This window comes from Phocoena sinus, chromosome 13 (genome assembly GCF_008692025.1).
Source record: "Phocoena sinus isolate mPhoSin1 chromosome 13, mPhoSin1.pri, whole genome shotgun sequence".
Lineage (NCBI taxonomy): Eukaryota > Metazoa > Chordata > Mammalia > Artiodactyla > Phocoenidae > Phocoena > Phocoena sinus.
Genome location: NC_045775.1, coordinates 26,158,997 through 26,173,232, shown reverse-complemented (window position 1 = coordinate 26,173,232; position 14,236 = coordinate 26,158,997). Strand labels below are relative to the sequence as shown.

General features: G+C 39.5%; 1 protein-coding gene across 2 annotated transcripts in view; it reads right to left on the bottom strand.

Annotated features, from left to right (window-relative positions):
- Nucleotides 1-14,236, bottom strand: part of TTC27 (tetratricopeptide repeat domain 27) — a 186,949-nt gene that overhangs the window by 79,604 nt on the left and 93,109 nt on the right. For both annotated transcript variants that reach the window (XM_032653535.1, XM_032653536.1), the window contains exon 11: nucleotides 333-428. In XM_032653535.1, coding sequence (XP_032509426.1) covers nucleotides 333-428 — 96 coding nt within the window. The remainder of the gene's footprint in view (nucleotides 1-332; nucleotides 429-14,236) is intronic.

The following is a 14,236-nucleotide window of genomic DNA, read 5'->3' as shown; positions in this document are numbered from 1 at the left end:
ACAATATCAAGTATCGAATAAATGCTTTCATTTACCTTTCGTACACAACTTGCTTAAAAGGTTCATTCTTTAGCAGAAGGTCCTTAAAGGGCTTTTAAACATTGAAAATGAAGACTTCTGTGGTTCTAGTTAATCTAGTTTAAAAATTTTTTTAATGTTATAAAAGTCTAATATCACTTTACTCAAATAGTAGTTTGAAGTAACTGGCAATCCTCAGCTAGATACTTTTATTCTTTTCACTGAAATATTTGAAAACTCAAACATAAACATCTAATGCGTTTATCTTTCAAATGCGAAGTATTTTCCATACCCAATGACAACAACAAAAATACCTGAATGGCCCAATGAGGTGGCACTTGACAGCAATAGAAAATCTTCAGACGTTCCAATACAGACGTAGTCTTATCTTCAAATTGGTCTGCAAGAGCCTTAAAAGCATGTATCATAATCAGAATCTATATGTGCAATAACTTTTTAATATAAACAAGATTCTTATTGCAAGTTATACAAACAGACATATAAACAATAAAGAACACAAGTTACTTTGATAAGGTGATGGGACGTGTGAATTTTTTCTTGAATTTCATTTTTTTTTTTTTTTTTTGGCTGCATTGGGTCTTCGTTGCTGCGCACGGGCTTTTCTCTAGTTGCTGTGAGCAGGGGCTACTCTTCGTTGCAGTGCATGGGCTTCTCATTGCGGTGGCTTCTCTAGTTGCAGAGCACAGGCTCTAGGAGTGAGGGCTTCAGTAGTTGCAGCATGCAAGCTCAGTAGTTGCGGCACTCGTGCCCTAGAGCATGTGGGCTTCAGTAGTTGTGGCACATGGACTCAGTAGTTGTGGCAAGCGGGCTTAGTTGCTCCACGGCATGTGGGATCTTCCCAAACCAGGGATCGAACCCTTGTCCTCTACATTGGCAAGTAGATTCTTAACCACGGTGCCACCAGGGAAGTCCTTGAATTTCGTTAAATGTTTGAAAAAAACTTTAATCAACATCTATGTAAATTTGTACATTTAAAACTTACCAGGAAAATAGTTTATTTTTATTTATTTATTTTTTTTGGCGGTACGCAGGCTTCTCACTGTTGTGGCCTCTCCCGTTGCGGAGAACAGGCTCCGGACGCGCAGGCTCAGCGGCCATGGCTCATGGGCCCAGACACTCCGCGGCATGTGGGATCTTCCCGGACCGGGGTATGAACCCCTGTCCCCTGCATCGGCAGGCGGACTCTCAACCACTGCGCCACCAGGGAAGCCCAGGAAAATAGTTTTTTAAATTGAGGTTTCCTATAATAGTTCTTTCAGAGAACTAGCCTTATTAATCAGCCTTTTTACTTTTTCTAAGAAAAACTGTTCTTCAGCATACCTATTTCACAGCCATACTGTCACTGTGACAACGGCACTTTCTAACATAAATCAGAGAAAAATTACATGAAGAACTTCATTTAGGAATTTTCTAACGAATAAAGTGAAATCATAGCGTGTGTCTATTTGATCACAGAGGGTGAGTTCTCTTACTCTTCAGCAAGAGAGACATAGGGCAGGACATTCATTCATGTGAGACCACCCTTAAGGTGCAGTGGATAGCTTCAAGCTGCATGCACTGAGGAATCCCTCTGCTGGTCTGAAATACCTGCACTTTGTACTAAGTAACTGAACTCGAAGAGGCTATGTCAAGAAGCAGACCAACAAGACCAAGATGGCTGACTCTGAGAAAAGGTACCAGGGCCAAATGCAAAGCCAAAGGCTGGCACTAACTGGTAGTCACGTGATGAGTCATCACAAGACCCCACATATTCAGCATCAAAGTGAATGCAGACGCTCGGGAGTCCTAGGCAAATACACAGACAGTAGTTCCATTACCGTGATCATCTTCACCTGCCTCCTCATTCGCTATACAGTAAGCATATATGTTTTTTCTGTTTTATACGGAGACCTCTCAACTGTGAATTATCATGACCCTTTTTGCATAATGCAGTGCTCAAATTTTCTTTTTATGGCAATTGACTAATTTTCACAGGCCTATCATATAAGGATTAGATGGCAACAATACGTCAACGTTAATTTTCTGATGTTAATGCACATACTGTAGTTATGTAGGAGAGCGTCCACGTATGAAGCTCTATGTTTGCAACTTACTTTCCAAAACTTCAGGATACAAAAGACAGCTGGTCCTGTACTTAAAACTTTTCTGTAAGTTTGAAATTTTTTTCAAGTTTTTATGAAATTAAAATTGAAAATTTCAAAAACAACAAAAAAAAGTAAGAGGTAGCAAGTTCAAACTTCCTCAGGAGAAAGAAAAGGACAAGAATCTAACAAATCCCACTATAAGTAAGAGGAGACCAGTTTCTGAGCAGGGGAACTGCTCCTCAATTGGGAGAGAAGGGAAGTTCTCTATATTATAATAGGTGGGAGATATATTTGTTAGTCTAAGAATACCCTGCAGAATGAGAAAACACTCATTACATCACTTCTTTGACAATCCAAGATGTTATTCAATCAAATCAGTCAGAACAAACTGAGTCATAACCAGACTCCTAAACCATCTTGATCAAAATATTTTTAAAGCTTTCTGGCCTTACTTCAGAGAAACTTAATAGCAAAAAGGTTGCATGCTTCTGCCCAAAGCTATTTAGTTGTAGGAGAGAGAGAAGAGAAGAAAAACCTCTGGCTGAATACATATGCTTACAATACATAAATAGAAGGTTCACTGAATTACTTCATTAAGGAGGGCAACTTTTCCCTTTTATCAAATTCTTTTTATTCCTTTGGAAAGAAAAAATAAATAATGCTTATTTAATAATTAAAAGCCAAAAGCAACATCCCAACATTTACTTTTAAAGTCTTAATTACATGCAAGACGTCTTAATTACATGCAAGACATCTGATTTTCAAACAAAACTCACGCTGTTTGCTGCACTTACTGCATCTAGCTAAAACGTATTAATCAGTGCTCAGTAAATACTTCCTAATTTATTAATAAACAGATTTATTATGTATTTCAGATACTTTTAGATGATCTCAGAGTGTCTCTGGTACTCTCAGATACTCTCCAAAATGTCAGAGACCACCGGAGAGAGCAGAGAATGAACATTTATTTGAATCTGATACCATAAATAAGCCCCTGTACAAGTACAGCCATGCTTTATAGAACTCGAATAGGCCATGTGTATGATAAAGATTAAAAACAGAATTCTAACCTATTTTCACTCCTGCACAGAATATACTTCCTCCTACCTTAAATATGACAACCACCTAAAGATTCACCTACCAATAAAACCAAGAACATCAAATTAATTTGTCTATTTCCTCTACTGAATTCAAAGTACTCTCTTATTTGCTAACTCACTCCAAATACAGGAACTTATTTACAATGCATCTCTAGGTTTTTCAGAGCAGGATTATTTCTAGTGACTCATTCTGGAATAATCCCATTATAGTCAAATGAGCTGGAGTCCTTTACAAGAAAAAGAGTACTGATAGGTGAAGTGGCCTGCCTGCTGTTCTAGGTCAACCTCCAACAAGCAAGTCATTTAAACACAAAGGCACTCATCTACGAAATGATTTTCTAAATGATCTTTTGCACTCCAAACACTCTGAGAATATGGCTTTATCAAAAGAGTATTTTGTTTAATTTCAAGCATCTGAGGAGGTTGCTAGTTTCAGGTACCATTAGCCGAACACAAGCATCAGGTTCATTCCTCAGGGGCAAACTGTACCAAATTGGTCTGGAAGACAACGGCAGGACATTAAGTCCTAGGAGAATGGGACTGAATGAACAGCAAGCCCGAGCTCCTGCCGTGTATACGTGTGTGTGTGAAAGTGGACAGAAACAGTAGCTCAGAGACAAACTGGCACTTTGTAAGCTTTCACACACCCCCAGAAATTGAGGTAAATGACCTCTAAAGCAGTGTCCTACCCTTTCACTTGCCATTGTCTCTCTCCAGTTTCTAAATTTCATGTATTTCACACCTGAAAGTCATGGGCACTTGGTCATAAGTTAAAACTGGTATGAGAAGTTGCCTTTAAGGGAAAATGGTAACATCAGAAATGGACAGAGAGAGAGAGAGAGAGAGAGAGAAATGAATATACCCTAGACCAATCATTAAGAGTTGAAAGCAAGCAGAGTGTACATAGGAGGGTGACAGAAGAAATGTGGATAAACGGGAAAGACGATGAGTAAAGAGTAAGGAAGAGTCTAGAGCTCAGTCAGGAGGTGGGGGGACAGCCAAGTCACAGAAAATCCAGGTATGATAACTGCTGGGAGACATCAAAGATGACCTCATGATGTATAAACTACTGTGATATGAAACTGTTTTCAAGTTTTAAGACTCCCTTTTAATGTTTTTTTCTCCCCAAACTCCATCACAAAGCATTTATACTTTGAGTGTCCTTTGAGACAACGTGCTTGTGCATATAGATTCTCTAACCCCAAACAATAACGACTCTCCAGCCTTCCAGAAGCCACTGTACCAGAGGTCAGGAGATACCTCTAAGGAATGGGGAATAAAAGATACCTCTAAGGAATGGGGAATAAAACCCTGGAAAACAATGATGGGTCCTCTCTTTTCAATGCTCTGTTTTCAGTAGCGAAAGAACTTCTTCCCTCCAAAAAACTAGAGAAGATCAAAACTACATTTTAAAATTAGCACATGGAGAATGACTTAGTATAGAAGGACAATTCTGAACAAGGTCTGGTATGATTTAGACTTTATTTATGTGCTCGTATCTAAAAGTATGGCACACATATCTTCAAAAGAACAGAGCTAGTCCCTAAGAACCTACACTTTCACTGAAGGCTATTCTTTCTTGCTTGCGTGATATCAAAGTGTTTATCCACTTTCTGAAGAGCCAAGTAGAAATTAGCTGATAATCTAAAAGGTATGATTGATCATATGCCAAATCACCTTGCTTTTTTGTGCAATGTGAGTGTGTGTGTGTGTGTGTGTGTGTGTGTGTGTGTGTGTAGGAGGGTGGGATTAATTATAAAAATACGTACTTAATCAAATATATCCAACAGTTGGGCTGAACTGCTCTCTTTGACAGGAGTCTGCAGTCATTCCACCATGATTCAGAGTGGTGAAGCTAACTGCCATCTCAAACTCCCAAGCCCAAGAAAACTTCTAATAGGAACAAGGGGAATGAGAATCAAAACCTATCAACAACCAACTAAGTATCAACACCACCATTAAACCTATTGTTAATTCAGTTTTACCTTGTGTATAGGGAATTGCAGGGAATCAGAGAGATTAAAAAAATGGCTTGCCCAGGCTTCCCCGGTGGCGCAGTGGTTAAGAATCCACCTGCCAATGCAGGGGACACGGGTTTGAGCCCTTGTCCAGGAAGATCCCACATGCCACGGAGCAGCAAAGCCCATGCACCACAACTACTGAACCTGCACTCTAGAGCCCGTGAGCCACAACTACTGAAGCCCGTGCACCTAGAGCCCGTGCTCCGCATCAAGAGAAGCCACCACAATGAGAAGCCCGCGCACTGCAACGAAGAGGAGCCCCTGCTCACCACAACTAGAAAAAGTCCGCACACAGCAGCAAAGACCCAACTCAGCCATTCATTCATTCATTCATTTTTTTAAAAATGGCTTGCCCAAAGTTTAAAGCTATGAAATAGGTGAGCCTGTCTGATTCCAAACACTAAGTTGACAGCTTCATTAAAACCTTACCTCCTAAGTGGAAATTATCAGAGCTGTGAAAATAAAAAGCAGCTTCTCACTGGAAAAATACTGAGAACTCTAATTAACTGGGTTTTTCCCCACCTAATCACATAATATGGGAGTCAGGGTGTGGCCTGGCCAAGAAGATCTTTAATCACTACTTCCTGTTCCAAAGACTTTTATGTGTTGGCTGGTAGGAGCTGGGTCTACTAAAGGGGGCTGGGAGAGCCTAGATGTCTTTTTTATGATTCCAGACAGAAGAGATGAACATAAAGAGGGAGGCTTCAAGGAAGCCCACACAAGGATCTTGGAACATTCCCCTTAGTCACACGTTAGCAGTTCTTAAACCATTTCGTTTCAGGACCTCTTTATATTTATTTTTTTAATTAATTTTTATTGGAGTATAGTTGCTTTACAATGTTGTAGGACCTCTTTAAACTCTTATAAATTATTGAGGGACTCCAAAGAGCTTTTGTTTGTGTGGGCTATCATCTATCAATATTTATCATATTAGAAATTAAAACTGAATAAAATTTAAATATTAATCCATTCTAAAAGAAAATAATGAATCTATTACATTAACATACATAATATGTTTCATGAAAAATAACTATATCTCCCCCCCACCCCCCAAAAAAAAGTCTTGAAAAGATTGACAATGTCTTGGGAATTCCCTGGCCGTCCAGTGGTTAGGACTCCGAGCTTCCACGGCTGGGAGCCCGCGTTCAATTCCTGGTCAGGGAATTAAGATCCTGCAAGCTGAGTGGCACAAAGAAAAAAGTAAAAAAAAAAAAAAAAAAAAAAACTGTCAATGTGTTACATTTCTGCAACTGTCTTTAATGTCTGGCTTAATAGATGACAGCTATTCTGTCATCTATTCTCATACCATCTTCTGTAGTCAATCTGTTACAATGTGATGTTTTGGTTGAAATTTATGAAGAAAATTTGGCCTCATACAGATAGGTAGTTGGAAAAGGGAGAAGTATGTTAACAGCTTTTTCAGTTAATTGTGCATATTATTCTTTGATACTACATCAAAATTCAAAATGTGGTGGCTTCTAAGAGTTACCTGCAATGTGGAATTTGAAATCCTATCAATGAATGTTTCCCTGTTACATTAAATACCCTGTTACAGTAAAATCCACTGGTCTAAAAAAAAACCAAAAAACTACTCACTGATGTATCTTGAACTTTGAATGGACCTTTTACCCATGCTTGATTTTTCACATCATGCATTAGTCATTTGGAAAATGTGCAGATTTACAAATGTTGACATATTTCATATAATATTAAAAATTGTATGCATTAATATCACCAATAATCTCACAAGAAAACTCTCAGCCCAGTACTTGAAGTATTGGAAAGCTGTCAAATTCATAACTGCATATAAAAGATTTCCAAAAGTCTCATTTTTTTTCTTAAAAGCTCAAAATTTCATCACTGGTAAGAAATACTGTCAATTATTTTCCTAGAAGTGATGAGCTCACTTCATTCATTTTTAAGAAAATTTCTGCCAAATACCCAAGTATGAATACGCATAGTCTGTCAATAGTTCTTCTTAGTAAAAACTGTGTTTCCTAGGAAAAGCAACTCGCTTAGCTTTTCTTGAGACAACCACTGTACTTCAGCATGCAGCACAAGTGTTTCGCAAGTACTTCCCAGTTCATCACGTAAAATATTAAAAAGCACGCTGTCAAGGGTGAAGACTTAATAAAATAATATTTACTGCTTTATCAAAGACATTCATAAACAAAACTGTCTTGGGACTTCCCTGGTGGTTCAGTGGTTAAGAATCCACCTTCCAATGTAGGGAAACATGGGTCAATCCCTGGTTGGGGTACTGAGATCCCACATGCCATGGGGCAACTAAGCCCGCATGCCGCAACTATTGAACCCACGCACTCTAGAGCCAGCGTGCGACAACTAGAGAGCCCGCATGCCACAACTACTGAGCCCAGGCACTCTGGAGCCGTGCACCACAGCTAGAGAGAAGCCCGCGTACCACAACAAAAGATCCTGAGTGCCACAACGAAGATACCACACGTTGTAACTAAGAGACCCAACACAACCAAAAAATAAATAAATTAAAAAAAAAAAAAAAAAAAAAACTGTCTTTTCTTTTTTTTAAGCTACAAACTCATGGTGGTGAAGCACAGGATGACTACCAGCACAGTATGGTGTCCTGACCTTGATTCCGGTTAAGGGGCCAACAGTGTGACCCCCCATTGCTTCTAGTGATTCAGTATCAACACAGTGACAAGATAAATAGTATCTTAATATTGTTGTGAAGACAGTTGTGACCTTGGACACTCTGAAAGGGCTGAGGAGCCTCGGGGCTCCACAATCACCCCCTGAGAACTGCTGCCTGAGAACTGGGAGATGCACAATCTCTCGTGCCTTCCCCAGACGCTGCCCACCTCCAACCTTCTCCCACAACTTCTCCAGGGGACCCTCCTTAGTATTTAAGGCAATACTTAGAAGTTCTCCTTTATTATCTTGTCTTAAAAGATTAGGAAATGAGAAAAGTCAGTCTGTTTACAGTCTGCAAGTATCATAAGAGTGCAAAGAATATTTATTAAAACTTAAATGAATGTTTTAAATTCCCAGTATTATCCTTCCTAAAAAAGTTAAAATAGTTAAGTCTAATAATAATTACACCTACTTTCCTGAGCAGCCCCAGTCAGATGCAAAGCATCTGTTCCTCAGCCAGCTCAATTCCACCTGGCCCTCGTCTGCAGCCCTCAGTAACACTCACCTCTAAGGTTCCTTCTGGCACCCAGCCCCCTGTTAAATCACAACGCTGGCCTCCAGGCCTTGGTAAATGCCCTTTTAGTCTCTGTTCTGTTTGTACTTGGATGTAAGACAGTAAAATATCTGGAGCTACAAAAGATTAACAATCTGCCTCTGTCAGGGGCAGTCTCTTCCAAACGCACCCATAATCACCACCCTCACCAGACCTTGAATTTCTGCAGGATGGGCTGAAGAGCCATATATATATATATATATTTTTTTTTTTTTACTTTTGTCTGCGTTGGGTCTTTGTTGCTGCGTGCAGGCTTCCTCTAGTTGCGGCAAGCAGGGGCCACTCTTGGTTGCGGTGCACAGGCTTCTCATTGTGGTGGCTTCTCTTGTTGTGGAGCATGGGCTCTAAGCGTGCGGGCTTCAGTAGTTGTGGCTCGTAGGCTCTAGAGCACAGGCTCAGTAGTTGTGGCACACGGGCTTACTTGCTCCACAGCATGTGGGATCTTCCCGGACCAGGGCTCGAACCGTGTCCCCTGCATTGGCAGGTGGATTCTTAACCACTGAGCCACCGGGGAAGCCCCATGCAGAGCTATATTTTAACAAGCACCTTGGAAGTGGTTCATATGTTCAGGCAAGTTTGAGAAATGTTGTATAAGGCTCATAAGATGTACACAGGGTGCTGTCCCAGGAAACACCAATGTGTCAGTTCAATCAACACAATCTGACTCTGTCAAAGACCTTCAGTGTGCCCCTACTGGAATCTGACTGAAGTTAGCATTTAGTGCCTTTAGAAGTGTGCTTTAAGTGGGTGTACTTTATTCCATTCCACTAGTAAGTTTCTCTGCTGTTACTGAGTTTTCACTGTCCTGTAACTTTCTAGGTTTTCAAAATATTTTTTTAACTATTAACAATATTTTATGTTGTTTATCGCTTCTCCCTTCTTTTATCTCACTTATTTATGAACTAATTGTTGCCTATATTTTTACTAATCTATTATCACGAAACTCACATCCTGGTTCAGCCCATCAGCCTCTGTCCAGGCATCCCCCTTTCTTGGCCTTAGCAGAAGCCAGTTTCACTCACCCAGGTGCACGTTCTTTTCCCACACGGGACTGCATCCTGATATTGTGTACAATCCATTTCCTCTCCTTTCACCTAAATTGTAGGCATTCAGATGCTGAGTTCTGCAACCAAACATTCCTCACAAAAGCCTCTATTCATTTCTTCCTGCCTATGCTGGTTCAACCCCTTTCCCCCAGATGATGCCAAGTCTTCCACTGATATCTTCTTTCTCAGAGCTTCCTGAGAATACAGCATGGTGAATAAAAGCATGGACTTCAGGGGCTTCCCTGCTGGTTCCGTGGTTAAGAATCTGCCTGCCAATGCAGGGGACACGGGTTCGAGCCCTGATCCAGGAAGATTCCACGTGCTATGGAACAACTAAGCCCGTGCGCCACAACTACTAAGCCTGCACTCTAGAGCCCACGAGCCACAACTACTGAGCCCAGGCACCACAACTACTGAAGCCCGTGTAAGTAGAGCCCGTGCACTGGAACAAGAGAAGCCACTGCAATGAGAAGCCCCTGCACCGCAACGAAAAGTAGCCCCCGCTCGCCACAAGTAGAGAAAGTCCGCGCACAGCAACAAAGACCCAACTCAGTCAAAAATAAATAAAATAAATAAATTTAAAAAAAAAAAAAGCATGGATTTCGAAATCCAAGACAGACCTGGTGTGAATTCAATTAGACCTTGGGTAAGTCACTTATATTTTCTGTGCTTCAGTTTCTTCACCAGTAAAAATATAAATAGTGCCTACTCCCTAGGATTATTTAGAACCTGGCACATAAGTATCCAGTAAACGGTAGTAACTGTACACAGTTCTGAATAAACAGTAGTAACTATAATGACTCCAAAAAAAAAAAGCATAGCTACAGTCACAGGAGCAAGTTCTAGTATACTTTTCAATAACTTTCAAGCGCTACATGTGGTTATTAAGGCAGGTGAAGTACAAAGCCAGAACGGAAGACATGATTTCATATCTCAGATATTTGAAAAACTCAATGGCGGGACTCAGCACACTAAACGTGAAGCATTGTACTTATCTCAATGTTTTTAGATTTTCTAAATCTAAAGCATTCTATTCTAGGTAGTAATGATTGCTTTCAGTGAGTTATGAAGGATTGGGCAGTTTTCTTTTCCTGTACCTCCTTTAAAGTCAGGATAATAGAAACAGTCAACATTTACTGAGGGTTTACTATGTGCCAGGTGCTATTTGGAGTGTTTCACAAATATTAAGTCATTTAACCCCTCAGTATCTGAATGAGGTGGGCATTACCGCTCTCTCCATTCTCCAGATAAGGGAAGTGAAGCATAAGAGGTTAGGGTGCTTAGCCTTGGCCACAGTACGTGACATCTCTTCCTCTTGGATTGTGAGGTCTATGGACAATAAAATCTGGTGCTTTTCTGACAACAGACATTCTGACACTGAAGCAGGCAGAGAAAAGCAGAGATGAGAAAAGAGAGAAAAACCCGATGATCTCTTCGAGCCTTGAATCCAGCTAACTATGGGATCGGAATACCCCTAGACTTCCCAGTTACTATAACAGTCAACCAATTTCCTTTTTTACAGACAGTTTGAATTGGGTTTCTGTCCCTTACAACTAAAAGTTTCCTACTGAGACCTGTCCTTGAATTGTACTAAAGTAGAAGTATAAAAAGTCTCAAAAAGCTCTAAACTTCAATCTGTCCATTACAAGCACCTTATATTTAGAAAAGGATATTTAAAGTATAAAAATCAAATGTAACTTCTCAAATTTTGAAGCCATACCCCCTCATGGGGTAAGCCAAATACGGCCAAGGTCAGCTTGAATTACTACATCACGTGCTCCCCTCCACCTCCTGTAATCCATAATGACAGCCATATATTCCACTCACGCAAATAGCTGCACATCAAGGTCAATGCCAAGCCTGCCAAATATAATTCATGTGGATGTACTTTCATGAAGAAGATATGTGAAAATGTAATAGAGCAGGTGCATATTATGAGACACCAAAACTTCAGAGAGCAGTCTGCAATGCAGAACAAATGACCAGTTTGTAATACAGAGGAAAAGCTCTGTTTTATGGTATATTGAGAAATACAGTGAACATATTTCGAGATAATTAAGTAGCTAATTCATGAACTCCGGTCTCTTATCATTTCCTTTTCTTTTTTTTTCATATCTTTTTTTTTGGGGGGCAGCACGTGGGCCTCTCACTGTTGTGGCCTCTCCCGTTGCAGAGCACAGGCTCCGGATGCGCAGCCTCAGCGGTCATGGCTCACGGGCCTAGCCGCTCCGCAGCACATGGGGTCTTCCTGGACCGGGGCACGAACCAGTGTCTCCTGCATCAGCAGGTGGACTCTCAACCACTGCGCCACCAGGAAAGCCCAATATCTTTATTGGAGTATACTCACTTTACAATTCTTATCACTTCTTCTAATGACCACAAAGGGTAGCGATTTATGCATGCAGTTTATCATTTTTTAGGAAACCCTAAAAGAAAAAACTGAAATTCCTTTACCTCTTCCCCCTTAAAAAAAATACAACCAACCAAACTGTGAATTACTACCCGCTGAGACCTCTACGTTACCCTCAGTGTGATCACAGTGATTGCTCTGTTCCTGTTAGCTTTGGCACTCGACAGAAGATTTGGACTGCAGGATATTACAAAGGCTGGTCTCTACTGCTCTCAGATTGCTAAATTGCCAGATGAAAATATAATCTTTAATTCAGCTAACTCTCAATTATTCCTGCTAATAAGTAGGTAATTAAAAATTAAACATTGAGAAGAAAAGGACTTACAAAAACAAACCCAAAACGTTTAAGAAAATGGTAATATGAACACAAATTTTGATAGCTACCTTAAAAGTGAATGGATTAAATGCTCCAACCAAAAGACACACGCTTGCTGAATGGATACAAAAATAAGACCCATATATATGCTGTCTACAAGAGACCCACTTCAGACCTAAGGACACATACAGACTGAAAGTGAGGGAATGGAAAAAGATATTCCATGCAAACGGAAATCAAAAGAAAGCTGGAGTGGCAATACTTATATCAGATAAAACAGACTTTAAAATAATGTTACAAGAGACAAGGAAGGACACTACATAATGATCAAGGGATCCATCCAAGAAGATATAACAATTATAAATATATATGCACCTAACAAAGCAGCACCTCAATACATAAGGAAACTGCTAACAGCAATAAAACAGGAAATGGACAGTGACACAATAACAGTGGGGGACTTTAACACCTCACTTACACCAATGCACAGATGACCCAAACAGAAAATTAAAACGGAAACAGAAGCTTTAAATGACACAATAGACCAGAAAGATTTAATTGATATTTATAGGACATTCCATCCAAAAACAGCAGATTACACTTTCTTCTCAAGTGCTCACGGAACATTCTCCAGGAGAGATCACATCTTGGGTCACAAATCAAGCCTCAGTACATTGAAGAAAACTGAAATCATATCAACCATCTTTTCTGAACACAACACTATGAGATTAGAAAACAATTACAGGGAAAAAAACGTAAAAAACACAAACACATGGAGGCTAAACAATATGTTACTGAATAACCAAGTGATCACTGAAGAAATCAAAGAGGAAATCAAAAATACCTAGAAACAAATGACAATGAAAACACGATCACCCAAAACCTATGGGATGCAGCAAAAGCAGTTCTAAAAGGGAAGTTTATAGCTATACAAGTCTACCTCAAGAAACAAGAAAAATCTCAAAAAAACAATCTAACGTTACACCTAAAGGAACTAGAGAAAGAAGAACAAACAAAACCCAAAGTTAGCAGAAGAAAAGAAATTATAAAGATCAGAGAAGAAATAAATGAAATAGAATCAAGAAAACAATAGCAAAGATCAATAAAACTAAAAGCTGGTTCTTTGAGAAGACAAACAAAATTGATAAACCATTAGCCAGACTCATCAAGAAAAAGAGGGAGAGGACTCAAATCAATAAAATTACAAATGAAAAGGAGAAGTTACAACAGACACTGCAGAAATACAAAGCATCCTAAGAGATTACTACAAGCAACACTATGCCAATGAAATGGACAACCTGGAAGAAATGGACAAATTCTTAGAAAGGTATAACCTCCCAAGACTGAACCAGGAAGAAATAGAAAATATGAACAGACCAATCACAAGTAATGAAATTGAAACTGTGATTAAAGATCTTCCAACAAATAAAAGCACAGGACCAGATGGCATCACAGGTGAATTCTATGAAACATTTACAGAAGAGCTAAGACCTATCCTTCTCAAACTCTTCCAAAAATTGCAGAGGAGGGAACATTCCCAAACTCATTCTATGATGCCACCATCACCCTGATACCAAAACCAGACAAAGATACTACAAAAAAAATTACAGACTAATATTACTGATGATTATAAATCCAAAAATCCTCAACAAAATACTAGCAAACAATACATTAAAAGGATCATACAATATGATCAAGTGGGGTTTATCTCAAGGATGTAAGGATTCTTCAATATATGCAACTCAATGTGATACACCATATGAACATATTAAAGAATAAAAACCATATGATCATCTCAATAGATGCATAAAAAGCTTTTGACAAATTTCAACACATATTTATGATAAAAACCCTCCAGAAAACAGGCCTAGAGGGAACCAATCTCAACATAATAAAGGCCATATACAACAAACCCACAGCCAACATCATTCTCAATGGTGAAAGACTGAGAGCATTTCCTCTAAGATCAGGAAAAAGACAAGGATGTCCACTCTCGC